Here is a 14,202-nt window from a genome sequence, read left to right on the forward strand (position 1 = left end):
AGTAGTAGATGGTGTACTAGCTGTAGTAGATGGTGTACTAGCTGTAGTAGATGGTGTACTAACTGTAGTAGATGGTGTACTAGCTGTAGTAGATGGTGTACTAACTGTAGTAGATGGTGTACTAGCTGTAGTAGATGGTGTACTAACTGGTGTACTAACTGTAGTAGATGGTGTACTAACTGGTGTACTAACTGTAGTAGATGGTGTACTAGCTGTAGTAGATGGTGTACTAACTGTAGTAGATGGTGTACTAGCTGTAGTAGATGGTGTACTAACTGGTGTACTAACTGTAGTAGATGGTGTACTAACTGGTGTACTAACTGTAGTAGATGGTGTACTAGCTGTAGTAGATGGTGTACTAGCTGTAGTAGATGTGTACTAGCTGTAGTAGATGGTGTACTAACTGTAGTAGATGGTGTACTAGCTGTAGTAGATGGTGTACTAACAGTAGTAGATGGTGTACTAGCTGTAGTAGATGGTGTACTAGATGTAATATATGGTGTACTAGCTGTAATAGATGTGTACTAGCTGTAGTAGATGGTGTACTAGCTGTAGTAGATGGTGTACTAACAGTAGTAGATGGTGTACTAACTGTAGTAGATGGTGTACTAGCTGTAGTAGATGGTGTACTAACTGTAGTAGATGGTGTACGAGCTGTAGTAGATGGTGTACTAACTGTAGTAGATGGTGTACTAGCTGTAGTAGATGGTGTACTAGCTGTAGTAGATGGTGTACTAACAGTAGTAGATGGTGTACTAGCTGTAGTAGATGGTGTACTAGCTGTAATATATGGTGTACTAGCTGTAATAGATGTGTACTAGCTGTAGTAGATGGTGTACTAGCTGTAGTAGATGGTGTACTAGCTGTAGTAGATGGTGTACTAACAGTAGTAGATGGTGTACTAGCTGTAGTAGATGGTGTACTAGCTGTAGTAGATGGTGTACTAACTGTAGTAGATGGTGTACTAACTGTAGTAGATGGTGTACTAGCTGTAGTAGATGGTGTACTAACTGGTGTACTAACTGTAGTAGATGGTGTACTAACTGTAGTAGACGGTGTACTAGCTGTAGTAGATGATGTACTAGCTGTAGTATATGGTGTACTAGCTGTAGTAGATGGTGTACTAGCTGTAATATATGGTGTACTAGCTGTAGTAGATGGTGTACTAGCTGTAATATATGGTGTACTAGCTGTAATATATGGTGTACTAGCTGTAGTAGATGGTGTACTAGCTGTAGTAGATGGTGTACTAGATGTAATATATGGTGTACTAGCTGTAGTAGATGGTGTACTAGCTGTAATATATGGTGTACGAGGTGTAGTAGATGATGTACTAGCTGTAGTAGATGGTGTATTAGCTGTAATATATGGTGTACTAACTGTAGTAGATGGTGTACTAGCTGTAGTAGATGATGTACTAGCTGTAGTAGATGGTGTACTAGCTGTAGTAGATGGTGTACTAGCTGTAATATATGGTGTACTAGCTGTAGTAGATGATGTACTAGCTGTAGTATATGGTGTACTAGCTGTAGTAGATGGTGTACTAGCTGTTATATATGGTGTACTAGCTGTAGTAGATGATGTACTAGCTGTAGTAGATGGTGTACTAGCTGTAGTAGATGGTGTACTAGCTGTAATATATGGTGTACTAGCTGTAGTAGATGATGTACTAGCTGTAGTAGATGGTGTACTAGCTGTAGTAGATGGTGTACTAGCTGTAATATATGGTGTACTAGCTGTAATATATGGTGTACTAGCAGTAGTAGATGGTGTACTAGCTGTAGTAGATGGTGTACTAGCTGTAATATATGGTGTACTAGATGTAATATATGGTGTACTAGCTGTAGTAGATGGTGTACTAGCTGTAGTAGATGGTGTACTAGCTGTAATAGATGTGTACTAGCTGTAGTAGATGGTGTACTAGCTGTAGTAGATGGTGTACTAACTGGTGTACTAACTGTAGTAGATGGTGTACTAACTGTAGTAGATGGTGTACTAGCTGTAGTAGATGATGTACTAGCTGTAGTAGATGGTGTACTAGCTGTAGTAGATGGTGTACTAGATGTAATATATGGTGTACTAGCTGTAGTAGATGGTGTACTAGCTGTAGTAGATGGTGTACTAGCTGTAATACATGGTGTACTAGCTGTAATATATGGTGTACTAGCTGTAGTAGATGGTGTACTAGCTGTAGTAGATGGTGTACTAGCTGTAATATATGGTGTACTAGCTGTAGTAGATGGTGTACTAGCTGTAGTAGATGGTGTACTAGCTGTAGTAGATGGTGTACTAGCTGTAATATATGGTGTACTAGCTGTAGTAGATGGTGTACTAGCTGTAGTAGATGGTGTACTAGCTGTAATAGATGTGTACTAGCTGTAGTAGATGGTGTACTAGCTGTAGTAGATCTGTAGTAGATGGTGTACTAGCTGTAATATATGGTGTACTAGCTGTAATATATGGTGTACTAATGTAGTAGATGGTGTACTAGCTGTAGTAGATGGTGTAGTTGTAGTAGATGGTGTAGTTGTAGTAGAGCTACTGTGATGTCCATCAGTGGGCCGTGGTGTGTTCACAGCACCCTCTGCTCAGTGGGACATAATATGACTACCAGATAGATATTCTCTCAGCCATCTGTCGGCTAACGGCTCCTCTGCTGCAGCGCCAGAGATCCTGCGTGGAAATGCGTACGGCCCTGAAGTGGACATGTGGTCGGTGGGCGTGATCCTCTACATCCTGTGAGTCCACCACACCTCCACCTCCACACCACCACCACCACATCACCACCACCACACCTCCACACCTCCACCTCCACACCTCCACCTCCACACCACCACCACACCTCCACACCTCCACCTCCACACCTCCACACCTCCACACCTCCACCTCCACACCTCCACACCACCACAACACCACACCTCCACACCTACACACCTCCACCACCACACCTCCACACCTCCACACCACCTCCACACCTCCACACCTACACCTCCACACCTCCACACCACCACCACCACATCACCACCACCACACCTCCACACCTCCACCTCCACACCTCCACACCTCCACACCTCCACCTCCACACCTCCACACCACCACACCTCCACACCACCACACCACCACACCTCCACCTCCACACCTCCACACCTCCACACCACCACAACACCACACCTCCACACCACCACAACACCACACCACCACACCACCACACCTCCACCTCCACACCTCCACACCTCCACACCTCCACACCACCACCACACCTCCACCTCCACACCTCCACACCACCACCACACCTCCACACCTCCACACCTCCACACCTACACCTCCACACCTCCACACCACCACACCTCCACACCACCACACCTCCACACCTCCACACCTCCACACCTCCACACCACCACACCTCCACACCACCACACCTCCACACCACCACACCACCACACCACCACACCTCCACACCACCACAACACCACACCTCCACACCACCACAACACCACACCTCCACCTCCACACCTCCACACCTCCACACCACCACACCACCACACCACCACACCTCCAGACCTCCACCTCCACACCTCCACACCTCCACACCACCACACCACCACACCTCCACCTCCACACCTCCACACCTCCACACCACCACCACACCACCACACCTCCACCTCCACACCTCCACACCTCCACACCTCCACACCACCACCACACCTCCACACCTCCACACCTACACCTCCACACCTCCACACCACCACACCACCACACCTCCACACCACCACACCACCACACCTCCACACCACCACACTTCCACACCTCCACACCTCCACACCACCACACCACCACACCTCCACACCACCACACCACCACACCTCCACACCTCCACACCACCACACCACCACACCACCACACCTCCACACCTCCACACCTCCACACCACCACACCACCACACCACCACACCTCCACACCACCACACCACCACACCTCCACACCTCCACACCACCACACCACCACACCACCACACCTCCACCTCCACACCTCCACACCTCCACACCACCACCACACCTCCACCTCCACACCTCCACACCTCCACACCTCCACACCTCCACACCACCACACCACCACACCTCCACACCACCACACCTCCACACCACCACACCACCACAACACCACACCTCCACCTCCACACCTCCACACCTCCACACCTCCACACCTCCACACCACCACCACACCTCCACCTCCACACCTCCACACCTCCACACCTCCACACCTCCACACCACCACCACACCTCCACACCTCCACACCACCACACCACCACACCTCCACACCTCCACACCACCACACCTCCACACCTCCACACCTCCACACCACCACACCACCACACCACCACACCTCCACACCACCACACCACCACACCTCCACACCTCCACACCACCACACCACCTTCACACCTCCACACCACCACCACACCTCCACACCTCCACACCTACACCTCCACCACATCACCTCCACCACACCACCACCACCACACCACCACCACCACATCACCACCACCACATCACCACCTCCACATCACCACCACCACACCACCACCTCCACCACATCACCACCTCCACCACATCACCACCTCCACCACATCACCACACCTCCACACCTCCACACCTCCACACCACCACACCACCACAACACCACACCTCCACACCACCACACCTCCACACCTCCACACCTCCACACCACCACACCACCACACCTCCACACCACCACACCTCCACACCACCACACCTCCACACCTCCACACCACCACCTCCACACCACCACCACCACATCACCACCACCACACCACCACCACCTCCACACCACCACCACCACATCACCACCACCACACCACCACCACCTCCACACCACCACCACCACCACATCACCACCACCACACCACCACCACCTCCACACCACCACCACCACATCACCACCACCACACCACCACCACCTCCACATCACCACCACCACACCACCACCACCACACCACCACCTCACCACCACCACCACACCACCACCTCCACCACATCACCACCTCCACCACATCACCACCACCACATCACCACCACCACACCACCACCACCACACCACCACCTCCACCACATCACCACCTCCACATCACCACCACCACACCACCACCTCACCACCACCACCACACCACCACACCACCACCTCCACCACATCACCACCTCCACATCACCACCACCACCTCACCACCTCCACATCACCACCACCACACCACCACCTCACCACCACCACCACACCACCACCTCCACCACATCACCACCTCCACCACATCACCACCACCACATCACCACCACCACACCACCACCACCACACCACCACCTCCACCACATCACCACCTCCACCACATCACCACCACCACATCACCTCCACCACATCACCACCACCACACCACCACCTCCACACCACCACCACCACATCACCACCACCACACCACCACCACCACCACATCACCACCTCCACACCACCTCCACCACATCACCACCTCCACATCACCACCTCCACCACATCACCACCTCCACACCACCACCTCCACACCACCACCTCCACATCACCACCACCACACCACCACCTCCACCACATCACCACCTCCACACCTCCACACCTCCACACCACCACCACACCACCACCACCACCACATCACCACCTCCACACCACCACCTCCACACCACCACCACATCACCACCTCCACACCACCACCACCTCCACACCACCACCACCACATCACCACCACCACACCACCACCACCTCCACACCACCACCACCACATCACCACCACCACACCACCACCACCTCCACACCACCACCACCACATCACCACCACCACACCACCACCACCTCCACATCACCACCACCACACCACCACCTCCTCCACATCACCACCACCACACCACCACCACCTCCACACCACCACCACCACATCACCACCACCACACCACCACCACCTCCACACCACCACCACCACATCACCACCACCACACCACCACCACCTCCACATCACCTCCACCACATCACCACCTCCACCACATCACCACCACCACATCACCTCCACCACATCACCACCACCACACCACCACCTCCACACCACCACCACCACATCACCACCACCACACCACCACCACCACCACATCACCACCTCCACACCACCACCTCCACCACATCACCACCTCCACACCACCACCACCACCACCACATCACCACCTCCACACCACCACCTCCACACCACCACCTCCACATCACCACCACCACACCACCACCTCCACCACATCACCACCTCCACACCTCCACACCTCCACACCACCACCACACCACCACCACCACCACATCACCACCTCCACACCACCACCTCCACACCACCACCACATCACCACCTCCACACCACCACCACCTCCACACCACCACCACCACATCACCACCACCACACCACCACCACCTCCACACCACCACCACCACATCACCACCACCACACCACCACCACCTCCACACCACCACCACCACATCACCACCACCACACCACCACCACCTCCACATCACCACCACCACACCACCACCTCCTCCACATCACCACCACCACACCACCACCTCCACCACATCACCACCACCACACCACCACCACCTCCACACCACCACCACCACATCACCACCACCACACCACCACCACATCACCACCTCCACACCACCACCACATCACCACCTCCACACCACCACCACCTCCACACCACCACCACCACATCACCACCACCACACCACCACCACATCACCACCTCCACACCACCACCACATCACCACCTCCACACCACCACCACCTCCACACCACCACCACCACATCACCACCACCACACCACCACCACCTCCACACCACCACCACCACACCACCACCACCTCCACACCACCACCACCACATCACCACCACCACACCACCACCACCTCCACATCACCACCACCACATCACCACCACCACACCACCACCACCTCCACACCACCACCACCACATCACCACCACCACACCACCACCACCTCCACATCACCACCACCACACCACCACCACCTCCACATCACCACCACCACACCACCACAGCCTTTAATGTGTTTGATGGTTCTTGTCCATAACAACTTTGTTGAGATTTGTTGTAATTGTGAACTTTGTAAAAGGTCGTTAAGCTGCAGAGGTCATTTACTAACTGACTGATGTGTGGTTTAAGGTGATTCTTTAGTAACCTGTAAATACAGCGCTATTGCGTCCATTTCCCCAGACTCTGTGGGTTTGAGCCCTTCTTCGACCCGAGGGGGGATCAGTACATGTACAGTCGAATCCTCAACTGCGACTACGAGTTTGTGTCTCCGTGGTGGGATGACGTCTCGCTCAATGCCAAGGACCTGGTGAGTCCCTCCTTAGACCTCTTCTTTCTCTGGACTGGACTTGAATCTTTTTTAATAACTTGGACTTGTTTTAAAGGAATTCAGAATTTTACGATAACTAACTCCAGTTGAACTTGTCTGGAACAACTACAAACTCCTTTTGGACTTGTTTAGTTTTGGACCTGAGTCTGATGGCTTGACTTGGTTCTGGACGTTAGTTTGGACTTGTTTTAGGACGCGTCTTCGATGTGTCTGGAAGGACTTTTGCTTGACTTGGTCTTGATTTGAATGACTTGGTTCGGAATCAGTTGAGACCTGACTTGGGTTGTCTCAGATGACATCATAACTGACTAAGACTAACTTCAGACTTGTCTCGAATGTCTCAAGACTCAACAGCTTGATTATTGACTAGTGTCCGTCTCACATGACTTCAACCTGCTATGGACTTGATATTTACCTTGGACCTGCCTGGAAGGACTTCAGACTTACCTTGGACATGTCTTGAAGGACTTGAGACTTACCTTGGACCTGCCTTGAAGGACTTGAGACTTACCTTGGACCTGCCTTGAAGGACTTGAGACTTACCTTGGACCAGCCTTGAAGGACTTGAGACTTACATTGTACCTGCCTTGAAGGACTTGAGACTTACCTTGGACCAGCTTTGAAGGACTTTAGACTTAACTTGGACCTGTTTTGAATGACTTGAGACTTACCTTGGACCTGCCTTGAAGGACATGAGACTTACCTTGGACCTGCCTTGAAGGACTTGAGACTTACTTTTGACCTGTCTTGAAGGACTTGAGACTTACCTTGGACCTGCCTTGAAGGACTTGAGACTTACCTTGGACCTGCCTTGAAGGACTTGAGACTTACCTTGGACCAGCCTTGAAGGACTTGAGACTTACATTGGACCTGCCTTGAAGGACTTGAGACTTACCTTGGACCAGCTTGAAGGACTTGAGACTTATATTGGACCTGTCTTGAAGGACTTGATACTTACCTTGGACCTGCCTTGAAGGACTTAAGACTTACCTTGGACATGCCTTGAAGGACTTGAGACTTACCTTGGACATGCCTTGAATGACTTGAGACTTACCTTGGACCTGCATTGAAGGACTTGAGACTTACCTTGGACCTGCCTTGAATGACTTGATACTTACCTTGGACCTGCATTGAAGGACTTGAGACTTACCTTGGACCTGCCTTGAAGGACTTGAGACTTACCTTGGACCTGCCTTGAATGACTTGAGACTTACCTTGGACCTGCATTGAAGGACTTGAGACTTACCTTGGACCTGCCTTGAATGACTTGAGACTTACCTTGGACCTGCATTGAAGGACTTGAGACTTACCTTGGACCTGCCTTGAAGGACTTGAGACTTACCTTGGCTTGAGCTCTGAATTCTCCCTGAAGAGGATTCCCTCCTGGAAGGCGGTCTGCACTCAGTCCTGAACCCTGTTTCACTGTCTGCAGGTCAGTAAGCTGATCGTCCTGGACCCTCACAAGCGCCTCAGTGTCCGGGAGGCCTTGCAGCACCCCTGGGTGCTGGGCAAAGCCGCCCGCTTCTCCCACATGGACACGGCCCAGAGGAAGCTGCAGGAGTTCAACGCTCGTCGTAAACTAAAGGTGAGGACGGCACTGAGAGGAACCGCAGCTCAAAGGTTTCTGGAGGTGGCCTCGCCGATAGTTTTATTTTTAGCCTCATAAACATGTGGCGTGCTAACGGTGAATGTGTCGACAGGCCGCCATGAAGGCCGTCGTGGCCACCAGTCGGATGCACGAGGGTTCGCGGCGTCGCACCGACAGCTGTGAGATTCCAGGCTCTGGGACTTCAAGGCAGAGCAGTATGCAGCAGGACCCGCCTCCTGAGTCAACAAGCCCCGCCCCCGCAGACAAAGAAGCCCCACCACCGGATCAACAGTCGCCGCAAAAAGATGAATCAAAGCCCGCCGACCAAAGTGCCCTTGGCCCCTCCCCTCCTCATAGCCCCAAACCACCCAGCTCTGATGTCACGCCCACAGGCTCCGCCCCTACTAGACCGCCGCTGCGTGCCGACGGGCTACGACAGGCGTCCGTCGTCCCCAAAACCAAGCCGGTCAAGCCCAGACCGCCGCTGAAGAGCTGCTCCATGGTAGAGGCCCCCTCCAGGGTCGAGGCCCCGCCCACTCTGGCCACGCTTCCGAGTCCCAACAGCCTCAGCAACGGTTTCACGCCGGCGGAGGAGCCCGCCAGTAAAACGGCGCCCTGCCAGTGATGAGCTGACAGACACAGAGACATTGAAACGTTCAGGCTTCCATCTTTACAAACATCTAAAATCATTTTATGGGACCAAAATAACCGAAATATTCGTGACATTTAATATTTAACTTCCATTTATTTAGCTGCTGCTACGCTAACATGCGGATCCATCAGTACTACGGTTAAAAAGAGATACTGGGCGGATGGATACACGGCTGTTTGTCAAGAAATAGTTCCGGCTCATGAAGGTTCTTTGGGTTTATTGTTGGAACTCAAGATCCTCCAAGTTCTGGTTTAGGACAGATACTCCAGTTTCTTCTTCTTTTTCTTCCTTTTCTTCTTCTCCTCCCTCTTCTTCTTCTTCTTCTTCTTCTTCTTCTTCTTCTATTCTTCGTATCCCCCTCCTCCTTCTACTTCCTGTTTACTTCCTGTTTCAGCCTGAAGAGACATGTTTCTAACCCTTTCTCCTGGTTCCTGTTGGCTCAGTAGATCCGGTGTGTAGTTCAGTGTCGTGTCGTGTTTGTGAGCTTCTAGTGAACCAGTGTTGTTTACACTTTAATCATCTCCTGTTTGCACTGTACATATTTTGGTTAAATTCTTCTTCACCACAGAGACACAGTCGGTGTTCAGACCCCCACAAAGACCCAATCTGTCCTTGGAGCTGATCTGAGACCACACATTCTACCTCTCTTTGTACAGGGGCTTCCAAAAGTATTTTAAAAACACAAACTACGGTGGCCCGGACGAACCAAACACACGCAAACCCTTCTCAGAGGAGTGCAGAGGGCTCGATGGTCCTCCACCACAGTGGGCTAGGGTTAGCCCCTACGCTCTAGGGTTAGCCCCTAACCTAGGGTTAGCCCCTACGCTCTAGGGTTAGCCCCTAAGCTCTAGGGTTAGCCCCTAAGCTCTAGGGTTAGCCCCTACGCCCTAGAGTTAGCCCCTACGCTTTAGGGTTAGCCACTACGCTCTAGGGTTAGCCCCTACGCTCTAGGGTTAGCCACTACGCTCTAGGGTTAGCCCCTACGCTCTAGGGTTAGCCCCTATGCCCTAGGGTTAGCCCCTACGCTCTAGGGTTAGCCCCTAACCTAGGGTTAGCCCCTAAGCTCTAGGGTTAGCCCCTACGCCCTAGAGTTAGCCCCTACGCTCTATGGTTAGCCCCTATGCTCTAGGGTTAGCCCCTACGCCCTAGAGTTAGCCCCTACGCTTTAGGGTTAGCCACTACGCTCTAGGGTTAGCCCCTACGCTCTAGGGTTAGCCCCTACGCCCTAGGGTTAGCCCCTACGCTCTAGGGTTAGCCCCTACGCCCTAGGGTTAGCCCCTACGCTCTAGGGTTAGCCCCTAACCTAGGGTTAGCCCCTAAGCTCTAGGGTTAGCCCCTACGCCCTAGAGTTAGCCCCTACGCTCTATGGTTAGCCCCTATGCTCTAGGGTTAGCCCCTACGCTCTAGAGTTAGCCCCTATGCTCTAGAGTTAGCCCCTACGCTCTAGGGTTAGCCCCTAACCTAGGGTTAGCCCCTACGCCCTAGGGTTAGCCCCTACGCTCTAGGGTTAGCCCCTACGCCCTAGGGTTAGCCCCTACGCTCTAGGGTTAGCCCCTACGCCCTAGGGTTAGCCCCTACGCTCTAGGGTTAGTCCCTAACCTAGGGTTAGTCCCTAAGCTCTAGGGTTAGCCCCTACGCCCTAGGGTTAGCCCCTACGCTCTAGGGTTAGCCCCTACGCCCTAGGGTTAGCCCCTACGCTCTAGGGTTAGCCCCTACGCCCTAGGGTTAGTCCCTAACCTAGGGTTAGTCCCTAAGCTCTAGGGTTAGCCCCTACACCCTAGGGTTAGCCCCTAAGCTCTAGGGTTAGCCCCTACGCTCTAGGGTTAGCCCCTACGCCCTAGGGTTAGTCCCTAACCTAGGGTTAGTCCCTAACCTAGGGTTAGCCCCTAAGCTCTAGGGTTAGCCTCTAACCTAGGGTTAGCCCCTAAGCTCTAGGGTTAGCTCCTACGCCCTAGGGTTAGCCCCTACGCTCTAGGGTTAGCCCCTAACCTAGGGTTAGCCCCTACGCCCTAACACGGAATCCAGAGGGGCTGTTTTCTGCATTTCTATTTTACCACGTTTCATATTTGCAACAGTCAGAAAACAACAAACGACTCTCAAGGTTTGTTCCTGTCGGCGAGATCAATGAGAGCGATCGGGAGCGTTTGATTAATACAGAGCTTTTTGTTCAGTCTAAGCCACCGTAGGAGGTCCTGCATTGTGAAGACAAATTCTTTAAAGAGGAACCAAACCTCCAGAACGTCCTGAAACATGGGTTCTGTTGCCGGAGCTGGCGGTGTACCTCCCTCTAGCCCCGCCCACTTTTAGCGGTCCAATCAAAGGCAAAGGGTTTAATTTAAATCCCTCTACAGAACCTTAACATTGAAGGTACCTGGTTAGGTGTTTGGTGTCAGGCGATGATGTCAGCAAGGTGGATGGTGCAGTACCAGTTTTTACCACTAGATGTCAGGCTTCACGTGGTCCTGCTGGTCTACTGAACACACATTTATGTCTTCAGAATATTATATGTTCCTGATCTGCATCACTTCACCCTGAATTTAAAGCTGCAGGACCATTCGGTTTAATTACATTTTATAACACCAAATACTAAATAACCTTTTTTCTAAAGTCTTCTGTTTTGTATTTAATCCAGTCATTATTTTACTTCACCTGTCTGCAGGTCTACCTGTCCGCAGGTCTACCTGTCTGCAGGTCTACCTGTCCGCAGGTGTTCACCTGTCTACAGGTCTACCTGTCCGCAGGTCTACCTGTCTACAGGTCTACCTGTCTGCAGGTCTACCTGTCTACAGGTCTACCTGTCCGCAGGTCTACCTGTCTACAGGTCTACCTGTCCGCAGGTCTACCTGTCTGCAGGTCTACCTGTCTACAGGTCTACCTGTCCGCAGGTCTACCTGTCTACAGATCTACCTGTCTGCAGGTCTACCTGTCTACAGGTCTACCTGTCTGCAGGTCTACCTGTCTGCAGGTCTACCTGTCCGCAGGTCTACCTGTCTACAGGTCTACCTGTCCGCAGGTCTACCTGTCCGCAGGTGTTCACCTGTCCACAGATCTACCTGTCTGCAGGTCTACCTGTCTACAGGTCTACCTGTCTGCAGGTCTACCTGTCCGCAGGTCTACCTGTCTACAGATCTACCTGTCTGCAGGTCTACCTGTCTACAGGTCTACCTGTCTGCAGGTCTACCTGTCCGCAGGTCTACCTGTCTACAGGTCTACCTGTCTGCAGGTCTACCTGTCCGCAGGTCTACCTGTCCGCAGGTGTTCACCTGTCTACAGGTCTACCTGTCTGCAGGTCTACCTGTCCGCAGGTCTACCTGTCCGCAGGTCTACCTGTCTGCAGGTCTACCTGTCCGCAGGTGTTCACCTGTCTACAGGTCTACCTGTCTGCAGGTCTACCTGTCCGCAGGTCTACCTGTCTGCAGGTCTACCTGTCCGCAGGTCTACCTGTCCGCAGGTCTACCTGTCTGCAGGTCTACCTGTCCGCAGGTGTTCACCTGTCTACAGGTCTACCTGTCCGCAGGTGTTCACCTGTCTACAGGTCTACCTGTCCGCAGGTCTACCTGTCTGCAGGTCTACCTGTCCGCAGGTGTTCACCTGTCTACAGGTCTACCTGTCTGCAGGTCTACCTGTCCGCAGGTCTACCTGTCTGCAGGTCTACCTGTCTACAGGTCTACCTGTCTGCAGGTCTACCTGTCTACAGGTCTACCTGTCTGCAGTTTCTTACTTCTTGCCACATGGAACTCTGGATAGCGGGCATGTACTCTGTGTATTTGGTTTACATCTCTACTCTTATTGTGTAAAAACATGAATATTTTTGTTTCTATTAATCTTGACTTGGGAGGGACGGATGGAGGTGGGCGGGGCTAAACTGTAAATGGTGTTTGTTTTGTGTTTGCTGAGTGAACTCGTCCCTTTTTGACGATGGAGGATGACATATAAACTGACAGCTGTAACATATGTATCTCTGCATGTATGATATGCCTGTTGATCATATCAGATGGAGACTCTCAACAGACTTTGTAAAAGCAGCTGATCTGAGGTCAGCAGGGTTTCACATATACAGTAAAGAATAGTTGAATGAGTCGTGGCTTCTGTCGTTCTTCTTCCTGAAGAAAGAAATCATTGACCAGATATCGCATTCTAAATGTATTTACTTTTATTATCCACACCACCCATCAAAGTATGACTTTTTTTGTAAGTGTCCATTGGTCAGCTGCTCCACCTGTTGGTGTCCAGTCCGGGACTCATACCTGTGACCTCAGTCTTGTGAGCAGAGTTTCTGTCTGTAAACGTGTCCCTTCTGGACCGTCCCACACCAGTATGTGGATCTGGACCTCCAGTCTGCTGCTGGCACTTCCCACACTGAGGTGGCGCTGTAAGCTCCGCCCCCATCTGACCTCGTCCATGATACGTGTGATGATGTCACCGCCGTGTCATCGACCCACCACGTGACGTCCTGCAGAGGTGAGTTTAATCCAGTGAGGACGCAGACCAGCAGGTGAGGAGATTCTG

General features: G+C 52.1%; 1 protein-coding gene across 1 annotated transcript in view; it reads left to right on the top strand.

Moving 5' to 3' along the window:
* The window catches only part of si:ch73-60h1.1 (calcium/calmodulin-dependent protein kinase type IV), a 39,078-nt gene extending 25,326 nt beyond the window's left edge, over positions 1-13,752 (top strand). Inside the window, exons 9-13 of the mRNA XM_034531162.1 lie at positions 2,663-2,738; positions 7,306-7,432; positions 8,886-9,038; positions 9,154-12,948; positions 13,375-13,752. Coding sequence (XP_034387053.1) covers positions 2,663-2,738; positions 7,306-7,432; positions 8,886-9,038; positions 9,154-9,666 — 869 coding nt within the window. The 3' untranslated portion in view covers positions 9,667-12,948; positions 13,375-13,752. The remainder of the gene's footprint in view (positions 1-2,662; positions 2,739-7,305; positions 7,433-8,885; positions 9,039-9,153; positions 12,949-13,374) is intronic.
* The last annotated feature ends 450 nt before the right edge of the window (positions 13,753-14,202 follow it).

Source organism: Cyclopterus lumpus, chromosome 4 (assembly GCF_009769545.1).
Source record: "Cyclopterus lumpus isolate fCycLum1 chromosome 4, fCycLum1.pri, whole genome shotgun sequence".
NCBI lineage: Eukaryota > Metazoa > Chordata > Actinopteri > Perciformes > Cyclopteridae > Cyclopterus > Cyclopterus lumpus.